Source organism: Elgaria multicarinata, chromosome 10 (genome assembly GCF_023053635.1).
Source record: "Elgaria multicarinata webbii isolate HBS135686 ecotype San Diego chromosome 10, rElgMul1.1.pri, whole genome shotgun sequence".
Classification (NCBI taxonomy): domain Eukaryota; kingdom Metazoa; phylum Chordata; class Lepidosauria; order Squamata; family Anguidae; genus Elgaria; species Elgaria multicarinata.
Window position 1 is genome coordinate 49,431,260 of NC_086180.1, and position 23,001 is coordinate 49,454,260.

Sequence of the window (23,001 nt, forward strand, 5' to 3'; positions counted from 1 at the left end):
CAAAAGAGGTATATGATCCCATCTGTTGTTTATAGCTATCCACTATACATATGATGAGTTGTGGGAGATGCAAGATGACCCATGTTCTAGAAATGTTCCCCATTACAAAGCAAGCCCTAATGGCCAGTACATATATAGTTCCCCATTGCAAAACTTGATCTGGAATGAGCCACTGCCTGACCAATCCACTAGGACTTACTTTTGAAGTATGAAGTATTAAAGATATGGAATCTAGCAAAATACCAAACTATCGTGTGCCAGGGCTACCTCTGAAAGGAATATAATCACTGATGCTTTCAATTCAGTAATCTTCACCTAAGTTAGAAGCTTAACATCAGGGGAGAGTCTTCACCAAGTTTGTCAGGTACATTATGTGATAACAAAGGAGAGAATCTCCTGAGTGTGGAATACCTTTCCCATGGATGTGCAACTGATGGCAGCCATGCAAATATTTGGGGGCCAACTCAAAACCTTTTGTCTACTCAGACATTTTAATTAGTTGATATGACCTGCTTGATTTTTTGCATTTGCTACCTTCTCTTATTCTGATGATACTGTTTTAGTGATTGTATTTTATATGATAAATTTATTCATACTCATGTACACTGCCCTGGTATTTACAATAATGATTGGCAGTTTTTAAAATAAAACAAACAAACAGCCCTTCCATGAGCAGAGGTTTTCCACTCATGGAATGACACTTCTGAACTGATATGATTGCTCAAATATGTCAAATTACTAGTACAGATCATTCACACTGGTCTCATTAATACTCTATTTAAAGGTCAGCTGAAAACTGGACAGCAAGTGGGGAACACAGAAGCACAAATCCGTTGCACTTCCAATTACCTCCTTGATTTATAATATCTGAACAGAGAGTCATACTTGCACTGACATCAGGAGTCTTAGGAAACCCTCACATCTTTGTTTAGATGCTACAGTAGAAGTGGAGAATCAGAAACACAAACTATAAATTGGCAGTGGCTGTACAGAGAAAGGGCCAGGGCAAGGAATGAGTGTGGCTGTGTTTTTTAAAGGAATTTTGAGTGTTACACTCCAGATTCTTAATACCTTTTCCTTAAAATAGCTAGAAGTAGCAATTGCTTTAGAATGTTTCTGTATTAAAAACATGTTATAATAGAGTCACTTTTATAGCCTCTACTGTAGAACATCATCATTTGTTGTCTGAAAACACCTAGCCTTTGTTTTTGACAGTCCCATACTGAAGTTGAAGTAGTCTGGATATACAAGACATCTTTCACTGATCAAGCACTGGGCCAGGAAGATAAACTCTCCTTGGTTAGAACCAGCAGCTCTGTAAAAAATAACCTCACACACACTTTGACAGGAAGGAATTCATCCCTGAGAAAGAGATTTTCCATATCTCCCCCCTCCCCCACTCCATAAATTACACTGCTACTGAATGATGTACACATTTGTGTAGAAGACCTGGTGCCAGTAATCTTGACTTCATCTCAAGGTCTTCTCTGCACAAGAGATTTAACATGATCTAACCTTGAAAGTATAAATAATGTTCCCAATGCTGCAATATAATTGCATTATTTGCAGATAATTTTTCCCCCATAAGCTAAACTGGCTCTCATGACATCTTCACCTTGGCTATATTTAGATGTGTATGTCCATCATTTAACGCACATTTTATCTTCAGCTTACTGTATTTCTCTAGACAAACATTTCCCAACTTAGCCTATTCACAGTTGCTATGCAGTCTTCTGGAAAGATCAGGCATAAGAATACTTTTGTGTTGGAGAATACTAATTTCTCTAGCATTTAGACATGCAAAAACATACTGGGAATTCGAAGAGAGAATAAAAACCTCTTACCAAACAGTTGTGTCAGGTTGATCCAATGAATATTGCCTATAGTCCAGCTGTGCAAATAGAGGGAAAAGCACCTGCACGCCTCCAATTGAATGCATTGCACTTTGGATAGAATGGGTTACGACTGCTTTTACATCCTGTTAATGCCAAGTTTGAACAAGTTATACATGGATATTGCTTTTAAGCATTCACAATGTGTCCTGAATGCTTCAATAGAATAACTACAAATTAATATAGTTATCTTGTTGACATGACACAGAAAGTGAGAGAGCATGAACATGTATAACTACAAGAAGCTTAAAGGAAAGGCTGTTAAAATAAGTGTAGGACTGGAAAATCTATCAGGCTTAGAAAGCACTTGGCCTGTTTAGCTTAAATAAAAAGAAAGACAGAGAAAATATAACTGCACTCCACAAAACAACTACATTTGGACATGGAACAAGCTATAAATCTAAACAAAACAGATGGGGCCCAAGTCTTTTAAAGGTCTTGCAGTCGAAGCAGAACACAAAAGTATCCAAGGGAAAGAAAACAAAGGAAATCCCCATTCCCTCGAAGTTGTAAATAGGCATGGCAGAATACCTGTAGCATGAGCGCATGTGGTGAATGTACAAATATAGAAGAGTTTTCCTTCGGTGATGATTCTAGACAGAGCTGTGCATCTGTAGCCCTTGGATTGTACGTAAAGGCAATAGCATTAGAAAGTTTCCCATCATACAGTAAAAGTTTGTGATGGTCAGCAAGGAAGAGATCACTTTCTCCCTTGAATTTAAAAGTTCCCTAGAATGGAAGCACATTTTTTAATTAGCATCTTTAGTTAGAATGCAACGGGAAAGAAAAATTTCACACGCAGCCCAATATTTCAAGACAACTTAACCATGGTGGTTCAAGATGCGTTTTTGTAATAAGTTTTTTTTTTTTTTTGTAATAACCCGCTACAAAATTAAAGTTTTTGCCAACTCCACTGAAATACAGAAATATTTTAATATCTTCTTATGACAATACATACCTTGTATCCCAGACCAAGTTGATAAATAGCAAAAATCTGAGCAGCGTTGAGGGCCTCACTGAAAAGATAAACCGCCGTCATCTGGCCACAAAACACACGATTGGCGTCTGCTGTTTCGGAGGAGCCCAGGAAACATTTGTCAAATGTCTAGGAAAGAAAAAAAATAAAGTGATAATACAAATGGGTTCAATGTTAGCAAATCCCAATCTAATGTATGGCTTTGGTGTGCATACAACACACACACACACACCCCTCTGTAGTAGGGAAGGGACACATTCATTTTAATGTCAGACAAAGGTCTATAATTTGTGCATGTGGAAACCTTACAACTAACAAAGTGAATGGAGAAGTCCCCTGTACCTATTACACTCCATAGACACATCTGAGATCCATTCACTTTTGGACTAAGGAAATGCAAAATTCTGCTTGATCACGGTGAGCCTTTTTTTTTTCTTTTACAGCAAGATAGAGGCCTATTGGCCAGTGATAAAGCAAATATTTTGCATGAAGATAGTCCCACTTTCAATCACTGGAATTTTTATTTAAGGTAGCAGAGTTGGGCAAGTAAAAAAAAGAGGCCTTGGAGAGTTGCTGCCAAGTGCAGACAAGTCCATTGGGATAGTTGGACCAATGCTCAGACTTGGAATTCAGCAACTTAATGTGTTTAATGCAATTTTTAAAACACAAAATAGCACTGGGGCATTTTCTTAAGATACAGTGTCATATCACAAATTCTGTGCTCCAGATATTATAAAAGCACATGCTTGAGATCAGTCCAACATGGACTAGTTACATACCACCTAACGCCTTTGAACCATATCTTTACATAGCGTCAATACAGATTTATGGATGAACTAATCCACTTTAGGAATGACAACAGTTTAGGATGCTAACTTAGGGCTCATACACCAGATCCTTTAAAACACTAGGTAGTAATTATCAGAAAGATTAAGGGAGTAGTAGTAAAGGGATTTTTTTCATTCCCACTTATCCATTTTGTCATTCTCACTTCACCACTTCTACCTCAACATAAGCAGCATGCAAGAAAAGAGCAATGAAGACACAGGCAACATTTTGAACCATTTGGTGTAGCAAGTTACTTACATCACTGGTATTGACAAACCATGTTATTTCTCCATAAGATGCCAGTTCCCCATTCACATAGCATCTGAGTTCACTGTTCTTCCAGCGATTATAGATATGCACTATAGTAACCATGTACCACTACATAAGAAATGCAGATGAGTTAGAGTAAATTTAAATTAGTGGGATTTTTTTTAGCATGTTGAGAATTGTGCAACACTTAGAATAAGCAGAAATACTGGTGCCAAAACTGCTAAAATATAATGATAATAAATCAAACTAATATTTCCAAACAAACCTGATAAACCAAACTAATATATCCAAACAAACCTGATTTGGGCAGGGGAAAGAGAAGGGAAAGCACTTTATTCAAAAATATTTTCACTACTCTATCTAGCTGTGTTGTGATGACAATAAGTACTTCCTATGAGGAATGCTCCTTGAAAACTCGTTTTTCCTAACTTGCCAAATCTCAAGTTTCATCAACTGAGCATTAAAGCTGAGAATCCCTTTCAATTAAAACATTTGCTATAAAAAGACACTGACTGGGTTCGGACGTCACAATAGTCAACAGTTGTTTAAATAGTCCATGGTAGACTAAATAGTCCACCATTGACTATTGTGTTGTTTGTTGGAGAACAACCACAACACTGTTGGTTATTTCCCCAAAATAGTCAACGCAAATAATTGCGTTGTGTGTGCAGAGTTGATTATATGCACAACCATTGATTACTGTGTCGTGTGGCCGATGTCGTGTGGCAGGCTCCGTTAATTATTTCCCATGCCCACAGAGTCTTCCTCCGCAGTCACCGCCATAGCAAGGAGGTGGGAGAGCATCTCTCCCTCCCCTCCCCAGGGAATAGCGGAGCCCTGATAAGGTAAGCGGGAACCAGCGCCACCATTTGGTGGGGAGGGAAAGTGACATGAAAACCAGAACCTGCTTGATTACTTGTACATAATATATATATTGCAGTACATAGAGAATACTTTCTTTTCTTTAAAACTACAAACTAAATTTATATACCAGGATTTTTCTGTTTTTAAAAAAGCCAGAGTGCATAGATGATCACAGCAAGTGTCATCCTATTACAACTAGAAGCAGTAGTGACTAGGAACTATATTGGGACTATAGACCAGAAACTACAACAAAAATATCTATTACCAGACATTTACTTTCATAAACTGGACTTTTGCCAGGATAGTTCATTTGAACTCACCTTTTGTGGCTTGAAATCAAATTTCACACAGTGTTGGAAGCCTTTTCCTTTTGATTTAATTGAAGTTACAACCAAACAGCCTCCAACGAAATGAGCAGAATAACCAAGTCCTTTGCTTGTTCGAAAACTGAAAAAAATATTTAAAATTATTAGATTCACAAGTTATTCACACTTATTGATGAAAGCCATTTAAAAAAACATAGATGAAACACATTTCCGGAAATATAAAATACTACATACATACCAATATAAGTAAGGCTTATCCTTGTCTACATTGATATTATTTACAGGATCCATTCTTAACCAAGTATGAAAGGTAAATCCATTCTGGTAGGGCCACTTGGCTATAGGAGGTAAGGCAATTGCCTAGAAAAATCAAATTAATATAAAGCAAGTCATCTGGATGCAGGATCAGAAAGTATGCGAAGTGAAGGATCTACTTCATCAAGGTGAGGTGGAATTGATACTAAAGTTGGCTTCTTCACATTCAAACCATAAGACAAGGACCTACCTCCCATTTTAGGCTCTTCACATTTGTTTTTTCTAAACATCTAAAAATGATTGCAACTGTTATATATTATACCAAGTATTTTAAAAACAATATCTAACAGTACAATCCTATGGATGTCTACTCAGAAGCAACCCTGAGTTCAATGGTCTTTACCGCCAAGTAATAAAGCAATCCTATGACCCCCTAGACAGCATTTGAGGACCACAGAATAGTTCGTATTCCTGGATCCAAGTTCAGAGACAGCAGTCCAACCTTGGACCCAAGAGTCCAAGCTCGCTGACCCTGTTCCTCACAGCAGTTTCTCCAAGCTCACAAAAATAATCTCGAAGAGGATGGAAAGGGGAAGGTTCTGAGGGTGGGTAAAGGGGTGAGGAGAGTAGGGAAGTGGAGATTCAAGCTCTCCTCAGCCTTCTCTTTTTTAAACACCTGTCAAGCAAAAATGCTGAGTGGGAGAAGCATAGAGTTGACAATCGTCTTCACGCTTCTCCTGCTCTGCAAAGGATGCCCTTCAGCCTCAGGGCATCCAGATACAATCACACCCTAAGTTGGGTATAGGATTGCATGCAATAAAACTTACATTTTATTGAAGTCCTCTTTTATCTAAAGACTTCTTCCAAATGATTTTTAAATTTTATTTTATCCTGATAAGCAGCATGGGCTTTGCCATTATTACGGGAGAAATACAAAACTTTGCACCAAACATCAATATTCTGCATGTTATACTTCAGAGAGTTATATGTAGCTACAATCAGAACTACTGCCTTCATAGGCGTTCCTTTGCTCAAATATTTTATGTTGCATTGCAATTACCATTTGCTTCCCTGCTGCATTTCAGAGATTTGCTATGTAAATTTCAACAGAGATTTCTGCAATCCTATGGTCAAAGATGCTATCCAGAGGTTCAATACTGATGAACAAAAACATCAAAAAACTTGAGTGTCAGAGACTCCCAATGATGTTACTAAATTCTGCATCTATCCCTCCCCACATGGATGCAATAAATCCTTCTACAGGGGGATATATAAGTAATCAGCTTGCATAGCTGTTAGAGCATTCCTTGATGTATATGACTATAATACGTTTTAACTAACATTATTCTAATATAACTCAGTAAGATTCAATTTTTTATATTTTATTTATGTATCTATCAAACACTGAAACATATCTAAATCTCCATATTTCACTATTGCAACATTTTGTCTTTTTATTTCTTTATTTCAAAGTCATGCACAGAAAAAAGTTATCTAAGTCAGTCCATTTATATTGTTTTGTTGTATTAATGTAGTTCCCTGCCTCGATCGAAAGGGAGAAATGGGTAATAAATATATTATTATTATTATTATTATTATTATTATTATTATTATTATTATTAAACTGAAAATATTGTATTGTTCTTTTCACTGGCCTATTAATCATAGAATCATAGAATAGCAGAGTTGGAAGGGGCCTACAAGGCCATCGAGTCCATCCCCCTGCTCAATGCAGGAATCCACCCTAAAGCATCCCTGACAGATGGTTGTCCAGCTGCCTCTTGAAGGCCTCTAGTGTGGGAGAGCCCACAACCTCCCTAGATAACTGATTCCACCGTCGCACTGCTCTAACAGTTAGGAAGTTTTTCCTGATGTCCAGCCGGAATCTGGCTTCCTTTAACTTGAGCCCGTTATTCCGTGTCCTGCACTCTGGGAGGATCGAGAAGAGATCCTGGCCCTCCTCAGTGTGACAACCTTTTAAGTATTTGAAGAGTGCTATCATGTCTCCCCTCCATCTTCTCTTCTCCAGGCTAAACATGCCTGGTTCTTTCAGTCTCTCTTCATAGGGCTTTGTTTCTAGACCTCTGATCATCCTGGTTGCCCTCTTCTGAACACGCTCCAGCTTGTCTGCGTCCTTCTTAAATTGTGGAGCCTAGAACTGGACACAATACTCTAGATGAGGCCTAACCAGGGCCGAATAGAGAGGAACCAGTACCTCACGTGATTTGGAAGCTATATTTCTATTAATGCAGCCCAAAATAGCATTTGCCTTTTTTGCAGCCATATCGCACTGTTGGCTCATATTCAGCTTGCGATCTACAACAATTCCAAGATCTTTCTCGTTTGTAGTATTGCTGAGCCAAGTGTCCCCCATCTTGTAACTGTGCATTTGGTTTCTATTCCCTAAATGTAGAACTTTGCATTTATCCCTATTAAATTTCATTCTGTTGTCTTCAGCCCAGCACTCCAGCCTATCAAGATCACTTTGAAGTTTGTTTCTGTCTTCCAGGGTATTAGCTATCCCACCCAATTTTGTGTCATCTGCAAATTTGATCAGCGTTCCCTGCACCTCCTTGTCCAAATCATTAATAAAAATGTTGAAGAGCACTGGGCCCAGGACTGAGCCCTGCGGCACCCCACTCGTTGCCTCTCCCCAGTTTGAGAAGGTTCCATTGATAAGTACTCTTTGAGTTCGATTCTGTAGCCAGCTGTGGATCCACCTAATAGTTGTTCCATCTAGCCCACTTTTAGCTAGTTTGAGTGTTTGTGGAATAAAGGGACCCAAATGAAACAGCCAATGGATATCAATTAAAACAAATAGAAGCTTAAGGGAGATTGCTACTTACTGCAGCACTTTTTCCTGGAAAATTGAAGAAGGCATCAGGTCCGTACTTCTGAGGCATATGTTTTAATACAGACAACAGCTTCCCAGCATGTGGTGGCTGTTCAAAGAATGGTTTCTCATGTAAGCAAATTCAATAATTTAATACAAAAACCAACAAAAAGTGGTTAACCATAATTATGATTGTTTTAGACTTCAAGAACTTTTACAGATTTACACATTACAATAATGGTATTATGCATAGATGGTCACGTATATTTTAACAATAGTTTGGGATGTCTAGCACTCAACATTATGCCAGCTCAGAGACAGCAACAAAAGTTTTACATTGTTTACAATACATTATATGTAGATAATACAGGACAGTCATCCAAAAGTTGGTTTATTTCCACCTGGTTACAACTTCCCATATACAGATTTACCCTCTAGATTCAAACATTTCTATTAACCTTAAAATCAGTTCATGCATTTATGCAAAAAGTCAATGAAATCAAAACTATTTTTCGCTAATGCAGAGTTCTACTTACCCATTTTACTTTGTCTCCTTGAAGTTTGCTGAAGTACAGCTTTAACTCCCGGACTGTCACACTGTAGCTTGCTAATACTCCAAGCATATCGACTAGGAGATCTAAGGAAAGTGAGTTATTATATTAATGCCTGACAACATTTTATTTTACCAGTGAAAAAAGATAATAAAAGACTTTATTTCAATTAAACGCTACCAGGGTTACTTCCAATTCAAGGGCCACTTAAGAAATCATACCTGCGATCATATTGTCAGTCTTATCGATCCTTTGAAGTACGTGCTCAATGAGACCCACTTCTGTGCAAATTTGGAGATTTCGTATACTTTTCTTCAGGATGGCTGTAAACATACTCCAAACCTCAGCCTGGCAAGTGACATCACACTTATCCAACAAGTCCACCATTGAAGTAATACTCTCTCCTTCTTGAATAATAAAATTCATTTCCAGATCAAAGTGACCTCCTACAAGCTTCAATTTAAAAAGGACAAACATTACTAATTTTTTCTTTCTCCAAGAATTATCTATTTAAAATTTACAACATTTAATAGGGGCATTTCTTCCTTGGGGCTACATGATAAGGATATGAATGGATACTACTGGAAAGTTTAGATTGGACGGGACAATTGGTTAACTCAACAACAGACAATACAACCCCATGCATGCTAACTTTGAAGTAAATACTGTAGAGTTCTTACTCCCAAGTTATTGTGCATAGGTTTGCTGCCTGAAACAGTACATTTCACATTAACAGTCTTCGAACAGGTATCAATGTATATAAGAGCCATGTATTGAAATAATAGAAATTATTATCCTGGTTATATGGATTTTGCAGCATATTTATATGTTAGCTTTCTTCTGTACTTATTTCCAAGATATTTCTCCAAGATAAATCCTGTGACTGGATTTGTCTTGGAGACATCTCATTTCAGAGATATCTGCAGGCAATTAAAAAAAACCCTCTTTAGAAGGCCAAAATATATGGTACAGGACCAAAACACATTGGGCTACTCTGAGAAATAAAACTGTATATTTTCCCCTACATACTGAGCCATCATCTTTTTCCCCATCAAGGTTATTTTGGAAGTCTCCAGTTTCATCTGATCCTTACAACCTACTATGAACCCGGTGGTAAAAGCAATTCTAGAACACTGCTGTGGAGGCCCTCAGGTATGCTCCTCAACCCACAGTGACTGAAGGGGTCAGTGGGGACAAGCTGATCCCTCAAAACAAGTTGTGAAGTTGTATCCACCTCTTCAGTTACCATTCTATTTCTCAAGACAAGGAGAATGCTGGAGAGATTCTATAAACCAGTATTGCACGAATCCCATATGCAACCCTGATGAAGTTGATCAGCTTTACAAAGTCTGTTATCTGAAGTGCCTTCTCCCATAGGTGAGCATGAATCTGTAAGGTCCTGTTTTACCTGGCTTGCCTAGCAAATGTAAGGTAATGCCTACACAGGATTCAACCAGGTGACTTTGCCCCAAAGGAGACAGAAATTGTGAGTGTCTGATGGAAGTAACTTGCTTCTGCAAGAAAAGTACTTGCGGGGGAAAAGCATTCTATAAGGGATAGGCCCAAGAGGGCCACCTGAAAGTAAAATAATTGAAGCGTCAATAACAAATAAAAATGCAAACTGTCAGGAAAAGATTGAGAAGACAGAAAAAGTGATCTAACAAAAAATGTAGGAAAAAACCAAATTGGCTCATGGGTGTTTTTCTTTCACCCACAGCAAAGTTTCCTGAAGTTACTGCCATGGTGGTCAGAAGAGAACTGAGTGGGAAGGCAGGAGCCATGCCTCCTGCAAGTGTGATTGGAGAAGGAGAGTGGAGTTCCCCCAAAACTCTAGACTAACTATAAAAGCCTCCAGAAAGGAGTTCAGCACTGGCGCAAAATCTGCAAGTAGAACTGTGCAGGGATGATGAAGAATAACTATGGTTACAACTTGGCTTCTTATGCTTTCGATCCCTAACTCCTGTTTCCACTTACCAATCCTACGAATCATCTCTAATCTATACTTGCCTTTGCACATATACTCCTGTTTTGCTTAGCCATGTTCCTTAATACGGCATTTGCCAGTTCCTCAAACTGATGAGCATAATGCCACCTTCTAGCTAGCTTGATGATAGGGTTTTTTCCCACACAAGATCTGTATTTAAGTCAATTAATGACACCCACTGGGTATAAGAAGTTAGTGAAAATAGAAACTGATCAGATAGGATTTTTCATTAAAATATATTCATGTTGATACAAGGTTCACCCAAACAGTCATCTTCCTTGCTTTTCCATGAATCCTAGCAGCTCCCACTCATTACTCAAAGTCTGAAGTGCTGAAGAGAAATATACAAGTTGGGAAGTACGTTTTTCAGCGTTCTTAACATAAATCAACAAAGATGTCAGGTACCTCAAGATTGGAAAGCTATAGTGAGTGTATAATATTCCTAAAGAGAATATACAGATAATGGAAACAAAAATATTTATACCTATATATAATTTCATTGATATAATGAAGGAAGAATGACACAGGTAACAGCTTGTGTAAAAAACAATATCTTTCCCCATTCTCTGTGTTTGTGGTGATGGAGAACTGCTTGCAAGTCAATGGAAGTGGAATATAGTTCACAGGCTTCTTTGACCTAGTATGTTTTAAAGCTGCTGGTGATGCAGGTTTCCTAGCAGAGATGGACACTGGACGCACACCACATAACTGCTTTCAGCCACAATTTAAGGTTATTTTAAACCTATAAATCCTAGGAGGACTCACACTAAATCTAAGGGGACTATGTCCTCTACCTCCCGTTGCGATGCCAAGATCAGAGAGCAACTTCCTGGCTGATATATCATCTGCCACAAGTGATAACCAAGTAACCCAAGATTTCTGGCTAGAATACCAGCCTTTACAGTTTGATATAGGTATCAGTAGCAATCAAGCACTTGGTTCAAAAGAAAGACAGGCTCAAATGCAAAACAACAACAACACCCTGCCAACATCTTGAAAGCAACTAATATAAAACTAAACGACATATAAATTTATGCTTAAGAACCAATGGTGGAATTAGTCAACTTTTGTGCTAATGCCAAGCTCAATGTAAAGTTATTAGGAAAATATCCAAGGCTCGCTAGCTTTCTGAAGTTCAATTCTATGAGTTAATGTATTTTGTTCTAAGTGACCATCAACCACCATGCCAGAACCTTATAGGCTATACATTTTGCTGTTAACTAAAGTGACCTCACCTTCACCTCAATTCTCTACCACCCATCTTTCACTTTTGGCTAGATGTACTATTGTCAGTAACCACCCATCCAAGAAGTTGACAAATTAGTTTTCCTATCTAATCTGCAAAACACAAATAATTCACTAACCATTAGAAGTAGTATATTCCTAAGGCCAGACACTAGGTTTAAATCTCTCTCATTTAAGTGTTTTATGAAATTACTTTAAGAAAATATGGGAAACAGTTACATGCAATTTGTAGTGAATTTGATATACTGTTAATATGCAAACATATTATAGATGCACATAAGCGCACACCTCTATAGTATGTCATATTAACCCTTTCTAATGGCAATTTGAAGCTGATCAACCTTCAAGACACAAATTTGGTGCAAAAGACAGGGATCACATAATCCAGGTCCGTACACTGGCTAGTTATTATCGGTGCTGCAGTAATGGCTGTGCACAGCAAAATGTAATCTCGTGAAATGTCACAGTAAGTTATGAATATCTGAGCAGCCTAATGCACCTTACTAGCCATGAAGTGTGAGAATGTAATCTTATTACCTTTTTTATGGTTGTATTTTTTTGAATAATGTAGCCTTTGAACTGATGTATAGTCTTTCCCTGCACTTTAGCATGATTTGGTCTCCCGTGTCATGCAGTTCATTTTTCAGAACTCTCCAATTCAATGTATTTTAAGTCTTAGGTTCAACTTCATAAACAATCTTTATAACAACCCACTGGGTGACATAATATTTTCTCTCTCTAGATTGTGGTATAATGTGCAAGCATACAGCAATGATTTTAAAGCAACACTTTTGAAGCATTCAAATACATCTTCATAAGTTTTACATTTCATTTTAATATTTGCCTTGGCTATTCGTAAATTTAAGTAAGTCATAAATATATCAATATCTGGATGAATTCAAGAAGCAATGACAACCTTTTGTAGTTGACATTTGTGGATTACAGGTCTCAATCTCAATTCTACCCCCGCCAACATGTTTAGCAGACACTGCACTGTTTTGTTTTTCTACACAAAATACTCAAATCTGTGTAAAAGTATTTTGGGAACTTTTGTATTTAGAAAATCATTATGCATATGTTATTAAAGTCAAGCAAACATCTCTAGAATGTCACCTGGTAACTCTTCCAAAAAAATACAATATATCTGTGAAAGATTATTTTAATATTTTCCAGAATTAGCCAAGAGTCCATTATACTATCTGCATAATAACATACCAATCATGAGGTTTCAAAAGAGACCACAGACATTGTATTAATGTGACATAAAATTTCATTCATTTGTTGTCAGCCTAAGGGATGGCTGAAACTAATTCCAAATATGCAGATTTGGAAGTACATCCCATTGAAATCAATCGATAGGAGAATCACCCTGCTCATTCTCAAGTAATGCCACTTTGTGAATAGGCACAAGAATACCAATTTAGTTGCCTTTAGTATTACAGTTTCAGGGAGGAAAATTGAAAAATATTTGTGTCTTACTTTTCTTCAATGCATATGCAATGTTCAATTATCAAGCAACGTATATTTATTTATTTATTTATTACATTTTTATACCGCCCAATAGCCAAAGCTCTCTGGGAAAATTAATAATTAATTATACAGAGGAAAAATTAAACATACATTGTTTTAAATAAATGTTTTTGAAAAGCTACCAACTGACATTTTAGAAACTTTTGCTTGACTTTAATAAAACATACATAATGATTTTCTAAAGACAAAATTTCCCAAAATCTTTTTTACACAGTTGTGAGGAATGCATACTGTCAAACTTCACCTTGAAACTAGAACGAACAAGGTTGCGTAAGACTGGTTGGCACTGAAGCTTGTGTATTGCTAGAAAGATGATAAGTCTGTACTGCAAGGCATACCTGAGATTCATTTTGTCTCTCATACAAGGTATAAATGGGAGATGACGACAAACATTTCAGAGTATCTAGTCCCTACATACAGACACATACTATGACAGATGTGAAATGAATACTGACTGTTATTGGTAAACCTAACCTTACTAATTATTCTGAAAAGCTACTGCAGTCTGCTTGGAACCTTATCCAAAGTTACATGCACAACTGTAAGTGAAAGCCAGCAGTAGTGTTTGCAGTTAAAAGAAGAAAAATAGAGGTAGCCTGGCTGATAACAATGAAAGGTCATTGTCTTCCCGGGTTGATTCACATTTGAAAAGCAAACTGGATTGGAAACACACAAATGAACCAAATCATCACATGAACTGGTTTGTATGACATGACAATCCATCATGGGTCATCATGCATGGTGGGTTGTTGTGACATCCAAACCTAATGCGGTTTCTGCAAGGTGGCTTATTTTTCATGAACACACACACACACACACAGAACCCATGGCTTGTTGTTGAGTTATTAAGGGTGGCTTATTTTCAGGGTGAATTGTCATGACATCGGACCCCAGCACAGTGGCTTCAGAGTAGCTTGGAATCAGCTACTGAGGTGCTTGGCAAGAGTGGCAAAAAACCCTGCCACTCACACTAGTGGTACTGCCATCCTTCCTTACCCCTGGTCAGTGCCCTTTGCACACTATTCCTATACATCGAGAAGAAATTATACTGGAGAAAGTCCCAAACGCATTTGCACCTTTTTTAAAAAAATCTGTCTTCTGCACATGCGCTGATGCGAAAGTCTGCCACTATGAAATATATGTAATTTTCCACTCAGTATTACTACTCTGCCATGAAATTTGCATATTTTAGTGATCTGCCTCACTGCTCTGCCATGAAATGTGCAGGGAAGAAAGGGAAAGACAAGTTTGCTTTTTCTCTTGGGAATTTCTGGGGTTCTTAAAAATAGTTGTCTTTAATCAATGACAGTTCGATCATTACGAGGCCCAACTCTTATAGCATTTAATGACAGATGGAAAACAAGTAGAGTAATCTTGTGTAAAATTGTACTACAAATTTAAGAATTTGACCATAGAATTTGACCAATTTTTGTGAACCGCCCAGAGAGCTTCGGCTATTGGGCGGTATAAAAATGTAATAAATAAATAAATAAATAAATAAAATAGATCAATAACAGGAAATCAGTTAGGCTGTCCAATAAAGAAAAGCGAGAGAAGCAAACGACTTGGTACAGCACAATGACAATGTTGAAATCAAAACATAATGTTAAACTTTTTCAATTAAAGTTCAAACATAACCCCACTTCAATGTCTCTATTGAGATTATTGATGCAGTAATATTTACATTCAGCACTGGAATATTAACATGGAAACTTACACAACTGAATCCAACATCATAGCTACCTTAATCTGAGGCAACTCTAGTCTTAAAATTCAACATTAAGTTAAAATATAAGAACAATTTCACTATCCTTGTAGTCAAATATCCATCTTGAACTGCCTATGTATAAAAACTGTTCTTGCAAAATAACCAACTTTTAACCTTAGTTTAATCACAACATAAGTACATCAAGGTAACATTCTAGCCTAAAGTCATATGCAAAGTATGTGTCTTCCTATAGGAAATGAAATTTCCAAAATCCATTACATCACAGATTCATACATGAGCACTGAAAGCCAATAAATCACTTAAACTGTGATACAGAGGCTCTTTTAAAATTTGCATTTACCTATAGTAAATACTGCCATGTTCTTTAATAGCTTGCTAGTGCAATCTTAGCAAACTACTGATTTATGGTTGTGACATATTTTCAAAATCAGAAATCCATCACTGTATGACATCTACTAGAAAGTCAGTTCAAGTTGCATTACTCTAAATTTAAACTATATGTAATATAGAAGTCACATAGCAAAAAACTACCATATTGCTCATTTTCGTTTCCTTACTATTCATCTCACTCCAGGGATATATGATAGCTGTTTGTTAATACACCTATGTCAATTTACAGGACTATTCAAAGAAGTTTCTCAACATTTCATTATCAGCATAATAATGCAGAAAAGAAAATATAGCAAAAAGAAGCCCCTAGAAATAAATGGTAATGAAGGCTGAAGACATTTCTATAACAAAAAAGGTCAAAAGCAAACAGCAGACATAATCTCAAAACAACAACTGTAATGTTTTCTTTTAGCAACTTTTCTTAAGGAGAGAAAACTACAGTTTACCTAAACTGACCCTCCAAAATACTATTAAACAGAAAAAAGACTATTATCAAACTTATGTACAAAGTCTACTTGCAGACTACCTGATGTGATTTTACTGAACAACAGTTACCTACTATCAGAAAATTCAAGGAACAAAAAAACCAGAAGTGCTGATTTCTGTTTTTTTTATCATGATAAGAGACAGTTTTATGATTAAAACGCTCATCTATTGTCAATAGCGAACTAACAATAGAATTACTTTTAAAACTTCATCTTTTCTATATATATTTTTAAGAAATGCATATACTTACTGCAAGTTTCCCTTACCTTGGTTTCTCAGATTAATTTATCACAAGAAAATTTTAACTCTATAATATTTGTAGTGAAGGTTGCTCATTCATGGCATGGCTTCTTCCAGTAATCATTTAAACATCCTGTTCACTATCGTGACTGGAGTGCCACTACTCTCTTTCAATGGTCTAGGCTCTTAAAACCCATGTAATGCAAAACCACTATTTCTGCAACAGCTGGCATATAATACAGTAATCTGGCACAGACTTCTCAGTTATGTAGTGATACATAGCTCCTATACTTAGTATCATCCCTTCCATCAACACAGTACTCAACACATTACTAGAGCATCTTTCTCCTTATCATGAAGGTCCTGCACAGAGGTGTGAGAGGAAGTCAGATTTAAATGAAAGGTGCATATGCACTGTTCACCACAAAGGTGAAGGTGCTGAAGGTGCATATGCACTGTTCACCACAAATGCATTTTTTTAATGGGCTGGATTTGGTTTCGTGGCTGACAAACTGTTCAGGTCAGCTTTACATGCATCTATATAACTGAACTGGAAGTGTCATAATCTTCTGCTTCACAATTCCAAAAATATTAAACATAATTAAGCCAACTCTTTGACTCTTCAGATGATATAATACCCATCATGGATTATCGTGTCATCTGGTGGGAGATTTTTCAAAACCCATAATGGCTTATTTGGCCAAAACAACCCACTGTGATAACCCATGATAGGTTATTGTGTCATGTGGTGGTCACAGTGGGTTATTTTGGCTGGCGACAGAGCTGTGTGGCAAGAGCAGTCAAAACAGCTGCGACTCTGCTGTTGGCTGGCTTACTGATTAGGAACACTTTAAAGGGACCAAGCCAGCAGTGCAGAGGAGGCAGACAATGAGGTTTGGGCCCAATCCTGCAAGCCCCAAGATGTTATAGCATCTCCCAGTTTCACAGTTAGGGCTCTGTGTTTTCATAGTGCATTGAGTGTTTCCTCAATAGAGGAGGTTGGCTATGAGGCTTGATCCCAATCCTGCAACCCCTGCAAGGTTTTCTACGCATCTGCCCCTTTTGTGGGCACTTTGGATTTCCCTCTTCTGGAGTAAATGCACAGGGTCTGCTGGTGGATTGGGTGCCTCCCAACTAAGAGAGGCAGTGTGTGGAGTTTGGTCTTGATCCTGCAAACCCCCATGGTTTTCTAGCCACATCTCCCTTTCAAGGGCACTTGGGATTTTTGCCCCTCTGGAGTAAACGCGCAGGGATTTGATTGTGGATCAGGTGCCTCCCAGCTAGGAGAGGCTGTGTGTGAAGTTTGGTCCTGATCGTGCAAGCCTCCAGCACTTCAGAGGTGAAACAGTGCCACTGTACGGGCAGGAAGACTGCAGTAGGACAGGGGGTGAGTCAAATTAGATACACCAGCTTAATAAGCAACTCACTTATTTGATCGTGTGTAGGATAACAGTAGCTTATTAACCAACTCTTCTGGTCATGACTTCGACAGCAAGGACATAAAGAACTGTGTGTTATCTGCATGCTGGTAACAACCAATTATACTAAATGGATTCTCAAAGGTGCATGTTGGGATTTGCTTAGAATTTAATATTTATTTTAATTTTGTTCAACTTCCTTTAAAGAAGGGGGGGAAACCTTCTTGTTAGGAAAAACTGCAGCTGTAATATTAAAAAATTAAGAACAGCCATGTTCCAAGCACACTTGCCAGCATTTGTTTGCTATATAAAACAAGTCTAATCCTTAAAGAGCACAGAAATTATTATTACTAGGTGTTTCCCCTCCTAAATAGCATTACACGGCAGGAACGTAATTTAATTTAGCATACTGTTCTAACATTAACACAGGACTAGAGGCAAGATTAAGGATATGTCACTAACAGCAGACTGTTCAGTAGGAAGCACTCCGCTAAGTACAAAATAAAAGATGGCACATCAAAGGCAAGGAAATGTAAAATTTAGTAATTCTGGATCAAGAGGCAGCACAGTAGCCTTAGGTTACACTGCAACACAGGATAGTGACAAGGCAGGAAGGGATGAGGTTGCAGCCTCAGCAGTAATATTTATTAAGATTATGGTGTGGGAAAAGAAAGCTTGATATTTCGCTCCCTCCTTCTCTCCCTCCCTCTGTCTCCCCACCACCACCATCACTCTCACTCTCACTCTCTCTCTCTCTCTCTCACACACACACACACACACACACACACACACCTGTTTACATTACAGCCTACAACTTTCATCACACCTGACCACTGGACATGCTGGCTGAGCTTGCTGAAAGTTCAGAACATCTGGAGGGACCCAGATTGGGGAAAGCTGTAATAGAAATGTCTACAATGCACACTGCATTATAGATGTGTAGCCATGAAGGCTAGATAACCATTCCCTTCAATTTAAACACAAATATATATATCCCCATCAGCTGATGTTCACAACACGGATTTAAAGCTTCTATTTACTTTGCGTAAAAGTTTAAGTTTACATTTCCTCAAAACTTTTCATAACTTAACCAAAATAACCTTCCTATAATGTACCCAAACTATGTCCTGAGTTTATTCAGTCTTTTTAGTAGTATGTCCTAATAAGTCCACTTCCTTATTGACACTTCTACTGAGTATCCCAAATGCATTTTGGCAGATGCTTGCATACATAGTAAGTCCAGCACGTCACTGAAACTTAATAATTGGCTCCAATTATCTGAAAAGCTACTCCACGCCTCACCCCACCTGATGTTTTTGCAATTACTAGTACTATGTCAAAAAATTGATGATTCAATTTTTGACATTTCATCAAAAAACGATGAAAACTCTAGTGAAAGAGGCTCAGAGGAGTGAGAATTTCGGAGAATTTTCTCCTTGGGGAGGGGGACAGGGTTTCCACATATCTTTTTAACTTCAGGCAGCTGTTTGTCTTCTTTCTATTTTATTTTATTTTATTTTTTAAACTGCTCCTGGCATATGCAGAAGCCCAGAAGTCCTTCATGAATGCCTATTGGAGAGGAAGAGGTCAATGGTCTCCAATTAGTATTCACTAAGAATTGTTGGCCTCCTCCAAGTGTTGGGGGTGTTGTTGTTGTTTTTTATTATTATTATTATTATTATTATTATTATTATTATTATTAATATAGCGCTATCAAGTTTTCATGGTGTTGTACAGAACAAAATAAAACAAAATAGTGTCCAATAAAAATGAAACAAAAGTTTTGCTAAATATGATCCATAGGCATGAGAGGTAGACACCAAAGCGATGATCCTCTGATTAGGCACTTTGTGGTGGTGCCCACAGCAATTTCTCAAATTCCCAAATGTCCCCCGAAATCCAAAAAGTTTGGGGATCCCTGCAATACCGGCTCTTTATAATTACAGTGAAGTTTTCCCCCCTAAATGCTCACAGAATGATTGTTTACTTATCTGTTCTAGAACTTTTCCATGTATTGATATCAAGCTGACTGGTTTGTAGATGCCAGGATCCTCCTTTTACGTGCTGTTTAATATTATTTTGCTCAGGTCTTACAGTATAATCCACATTGATTCAGCAATACTTTCTAATTAATTTATAGTAACAATACTGATATGGTCTTAATATTAAGATAGTTTCAATTAACATTATTTACTAATGTATTATTGTACTATTTAACTATTTATTCAGCCATGCTTAGCAATTTGTTTAGAACAATAATATAAAATCTGGATGCCACACAGTTAAATGATGTCTTAAATGTTCTGTTATTAACCTCAAAACGTAACTTTTATGAGCTTCATGTAAAACTACTTCTCTTTGCCTTAAGTTAAAATGATTCAATGCTTGTACTTATATATCTTACAATACCTCTGCTATATAAAAAGCAAAAGGGATGAGCACCATCTTTTGGGCACTGGAGGTAATGTGCTGAAAAGAAAATGCTTTTGCAAGTCTCCTCTATTCAGATGTGTAAGTCTCCAAAACACCTGAAAATTTGCACAATCTATGCTTTCTAACCTTTTAACCACTTTCTGATCATTTATAAGACTCATGTGAAACTACAAGTTTTCTCTACCATACATATACACTCGTAAATAGAGTTTAACATTTAGTAATTTAAGCCATATAAGAAATGCTGCTTAGAGTTTAAAATTTAAAAAATGCAGTTCTCCTATGCACACTTACTTGGGAGTAAATGTCATTGAAGTCAGTGTTTGAGGAGATAGCCTGCTCAGGCTATAACTCTAAACATACTTTCCTGGGATTACAATTCATAGAACATAATTATTTACTTTCACCTAAATAAACATAAAATTACTAGCTGTTTAAAAGGAAAAAGATACAAACAATGTAACATGGAAGAGGCAAGTTAACTTTTCTAACAAATAAGATTTGTTTTGCCTTTATTTTTATCAATTGTACTTTGTTTACAAGTGAAAACAAAGTGGTGCTCATTCTGCAGCTCCATTAAGCTTTTCCACAATATTCTTACTTTTGTAGAAATATTAACTAAACTGCCTGCATCAAAGAAAACTATCAATTCCAAAAAATCAGTCACAACTGCCTAATCTTTGGATCACAAAGAGAGGGCTGTTGCTTTCCTTTAAGCTGTCTGAACTACTTGTACTAATTCAAGTATTTGATACCCTTCAGTACAGCTACCCACTGACCTGAAATTTTACCCAGTTACAGCAGTATCTCAGAGAACCCCCACACCAGCTTCTCTGTCAGTTCAAGTTACAAACACCTGTCTGCTGCCATGCAGCTTTTTGGGCACATACTCTTAGAGGTAATGAATATAACAGTGCATCAGATACACACGTCCGTCATCATCGAAAATGCTCAACGAAGAAAAATGCATCTGAATTTCAGAGATACTATGAAAATGCCAAAGTACTTATATCAATTATGAAGGTTAACAGTGAGGCAAGAATTTATAACCAATTGATAAACAACTTTATACAATTCCAAACTTCCTAATGTAAAAAACATTTAGTGACAACTTTGAACCAGTGTTGTGGGTGGCGTCTGACTATCCCTATAGGAGGCAATGGGCAGGGGTGGTAGTGGGAAGCTTCAGTCTCTATACTATTTTTAGAAGTTTGAAGAAATTTTAATCAACGAGGACATAATAGACTAAAACATTCTCCTCAATTCATATTTTGAAGCCATTTACTCCAGAGAGACAGAGAAAGCAATCTGCAAAGCATTTCAGAATGGCTCTCTGCAAAGTAAAGCCCATAAAACTAGGTACACCATGGGCAGTCAATTCTCATAAACGGCAGCCAACATGGCCAATGGGATTATGGGAGTTATAGTCCAAAACATCTGGAGGACATCAGGTTGACTAAACCAATGATATGGTCACTCTATGCTATATATAGCAGGGGTATACCATTTTTTTGGCCCTGAAGGCTGCATGTGATACTACCCAAGAGCACCCACACTTCTACCTGTGCACTCACTGTTTAAAAAGTTGTTCCTGTCGCTCACAGAGTAAGAGATTCTCTGGCAGCCACTCTCACTGGGCAGGAGTAGCAGAGCCCTCTAAAAGAGTTGCTAGAGAATTTTCTCAGGTGGCAGATGGCCAAGCAGGGGAAACACGGCCTGTTTGTGACAGAAGTAGCAGCAGCAGAAGTGTTAAATCGGCCAGCAGGGGCTGTGGGGGATTCAGTGGTGGTTGTGGGAGCTGTGGGGACTGCAATTAAGGACTCAAGGAGCCCCCTGTGGCCCTGATACACAGCCCTGATATACAGGATGGGAAGAAACATCAATCTGAACACACCTAGAAGTACTGGATTTGAAAGTTCATGTGCCATGCACAACTAAAATAACTCTGACACACTTCTGCACTGTTAGCCCAAGAAAGCCACACTGCTACTTTAACTGAAGGCAATTTATCATATTTTTAACGCAAACACATTACTTACTTGATGCACACACAGCTTTTAAGCTACTGAAATAAATTTAAAGGCATTTTAAACTAATAAAAGCAAAAATTCAAAGTTGCATCAATATTTTCTCTGAAACACAAAAATTTATGTCTGTCCTATAGATGAAATGAAATATTAAATTCGGTAAACCAACTTACATTAGCTTTGCTAGAAGTGCTACCGATCTTTAGTCATTTCTAGTATCATGAAATCTACCACTTCTGTTCTCTTTACCAAAATAGATTCCATCTGTTTAATTATTATTTAGATGTTAAGAGCCCAGGTTTGCTAATAAACACATTTAACTGTTGAGTTTGACTTCCCAGTTGTGAATAATTTCAAATTACCTGTGTTCTGGCTGTTTTTCAATTACTGGGCAGGGTCTACACTACTGCATTATAACAGTATTGAAGTGTACTGACAACGGTTCAGGCTCAGTATACATTCCACGTACTGTTTTTAAACCACTTTCATAGTGTTATATCCTGCTTGGTATAGATCTGGCCCTGATCTTCAGATGAGATGGGGAACAGGTTTATTCCAGGAGCCTTGCTGAAAGACCACTTGCTTTCCTCCCCTCATTCTACCCTATTCCTTTTTGCCTTTTATGTCATGTTGCCTTTTTAGATTGTAAGCCTGTGGGCAGGGTCTGTCCTTTTTCTTTAATCAATTGTAAAGCTGCTTCGAGAACACCTTTTTGGCTGAGGAG

The 23,001-nt window shown here is 37.5% G+C and overlaps 1 protein-coding gene across 3 annotated transcripts in view; it reads right to left on the minus strand.

Moving 5' to 3' along the window:
* Window positions 1–23,001, minus strand: part of LRBA (LPS responsive beige-like anchor protein) — a 424,729-nt gene that overhangs the window by 372,168 nt on the left and 29,560 nt on the right. For all 3 annotated transcript variants that reach the window (XM_063136108.1, XM_063136109.1, XM_063136107.1), the window contains exons 3-11: window positions 9,017–9,248; window positions 8,781–8,881; window positions 8,258–8,353; window positions 5,395–5,516; window positions 5,151–5,277; window positions 3,955–4,074; window positions 2,851–2,997; window positions 2,424–2,621; window positions 1,845–1,978 (exon numbers count right to left, since the gene is read on the minus strand). In XM_063136108.1, coding sequence (XP_062992178.1) covers window positions 1,845–1,978; window positions 2,424–2,621; window positions 2,851–2,997; window positions 3,955–4,074; window positions 5,151–5,277; window positions 5,395–5,516; window positions 8,258–8,353; window positions 8,781–8,881; window positions 9,017–9,248 — 1,277 coding nt within the window. The remainder of the gene's footprint in view (window positions 1–1,844; window positions 1,979–2,423; window positions 2,622–2,850; window positions 2,998–3,954; window positions 4,075–5,150; window positions 5,278–5,394; window positions 5,517–8,257; window positions 8,354–8,780; window positions 8,882–9,016; window positions 9,249–23,001) is intronic.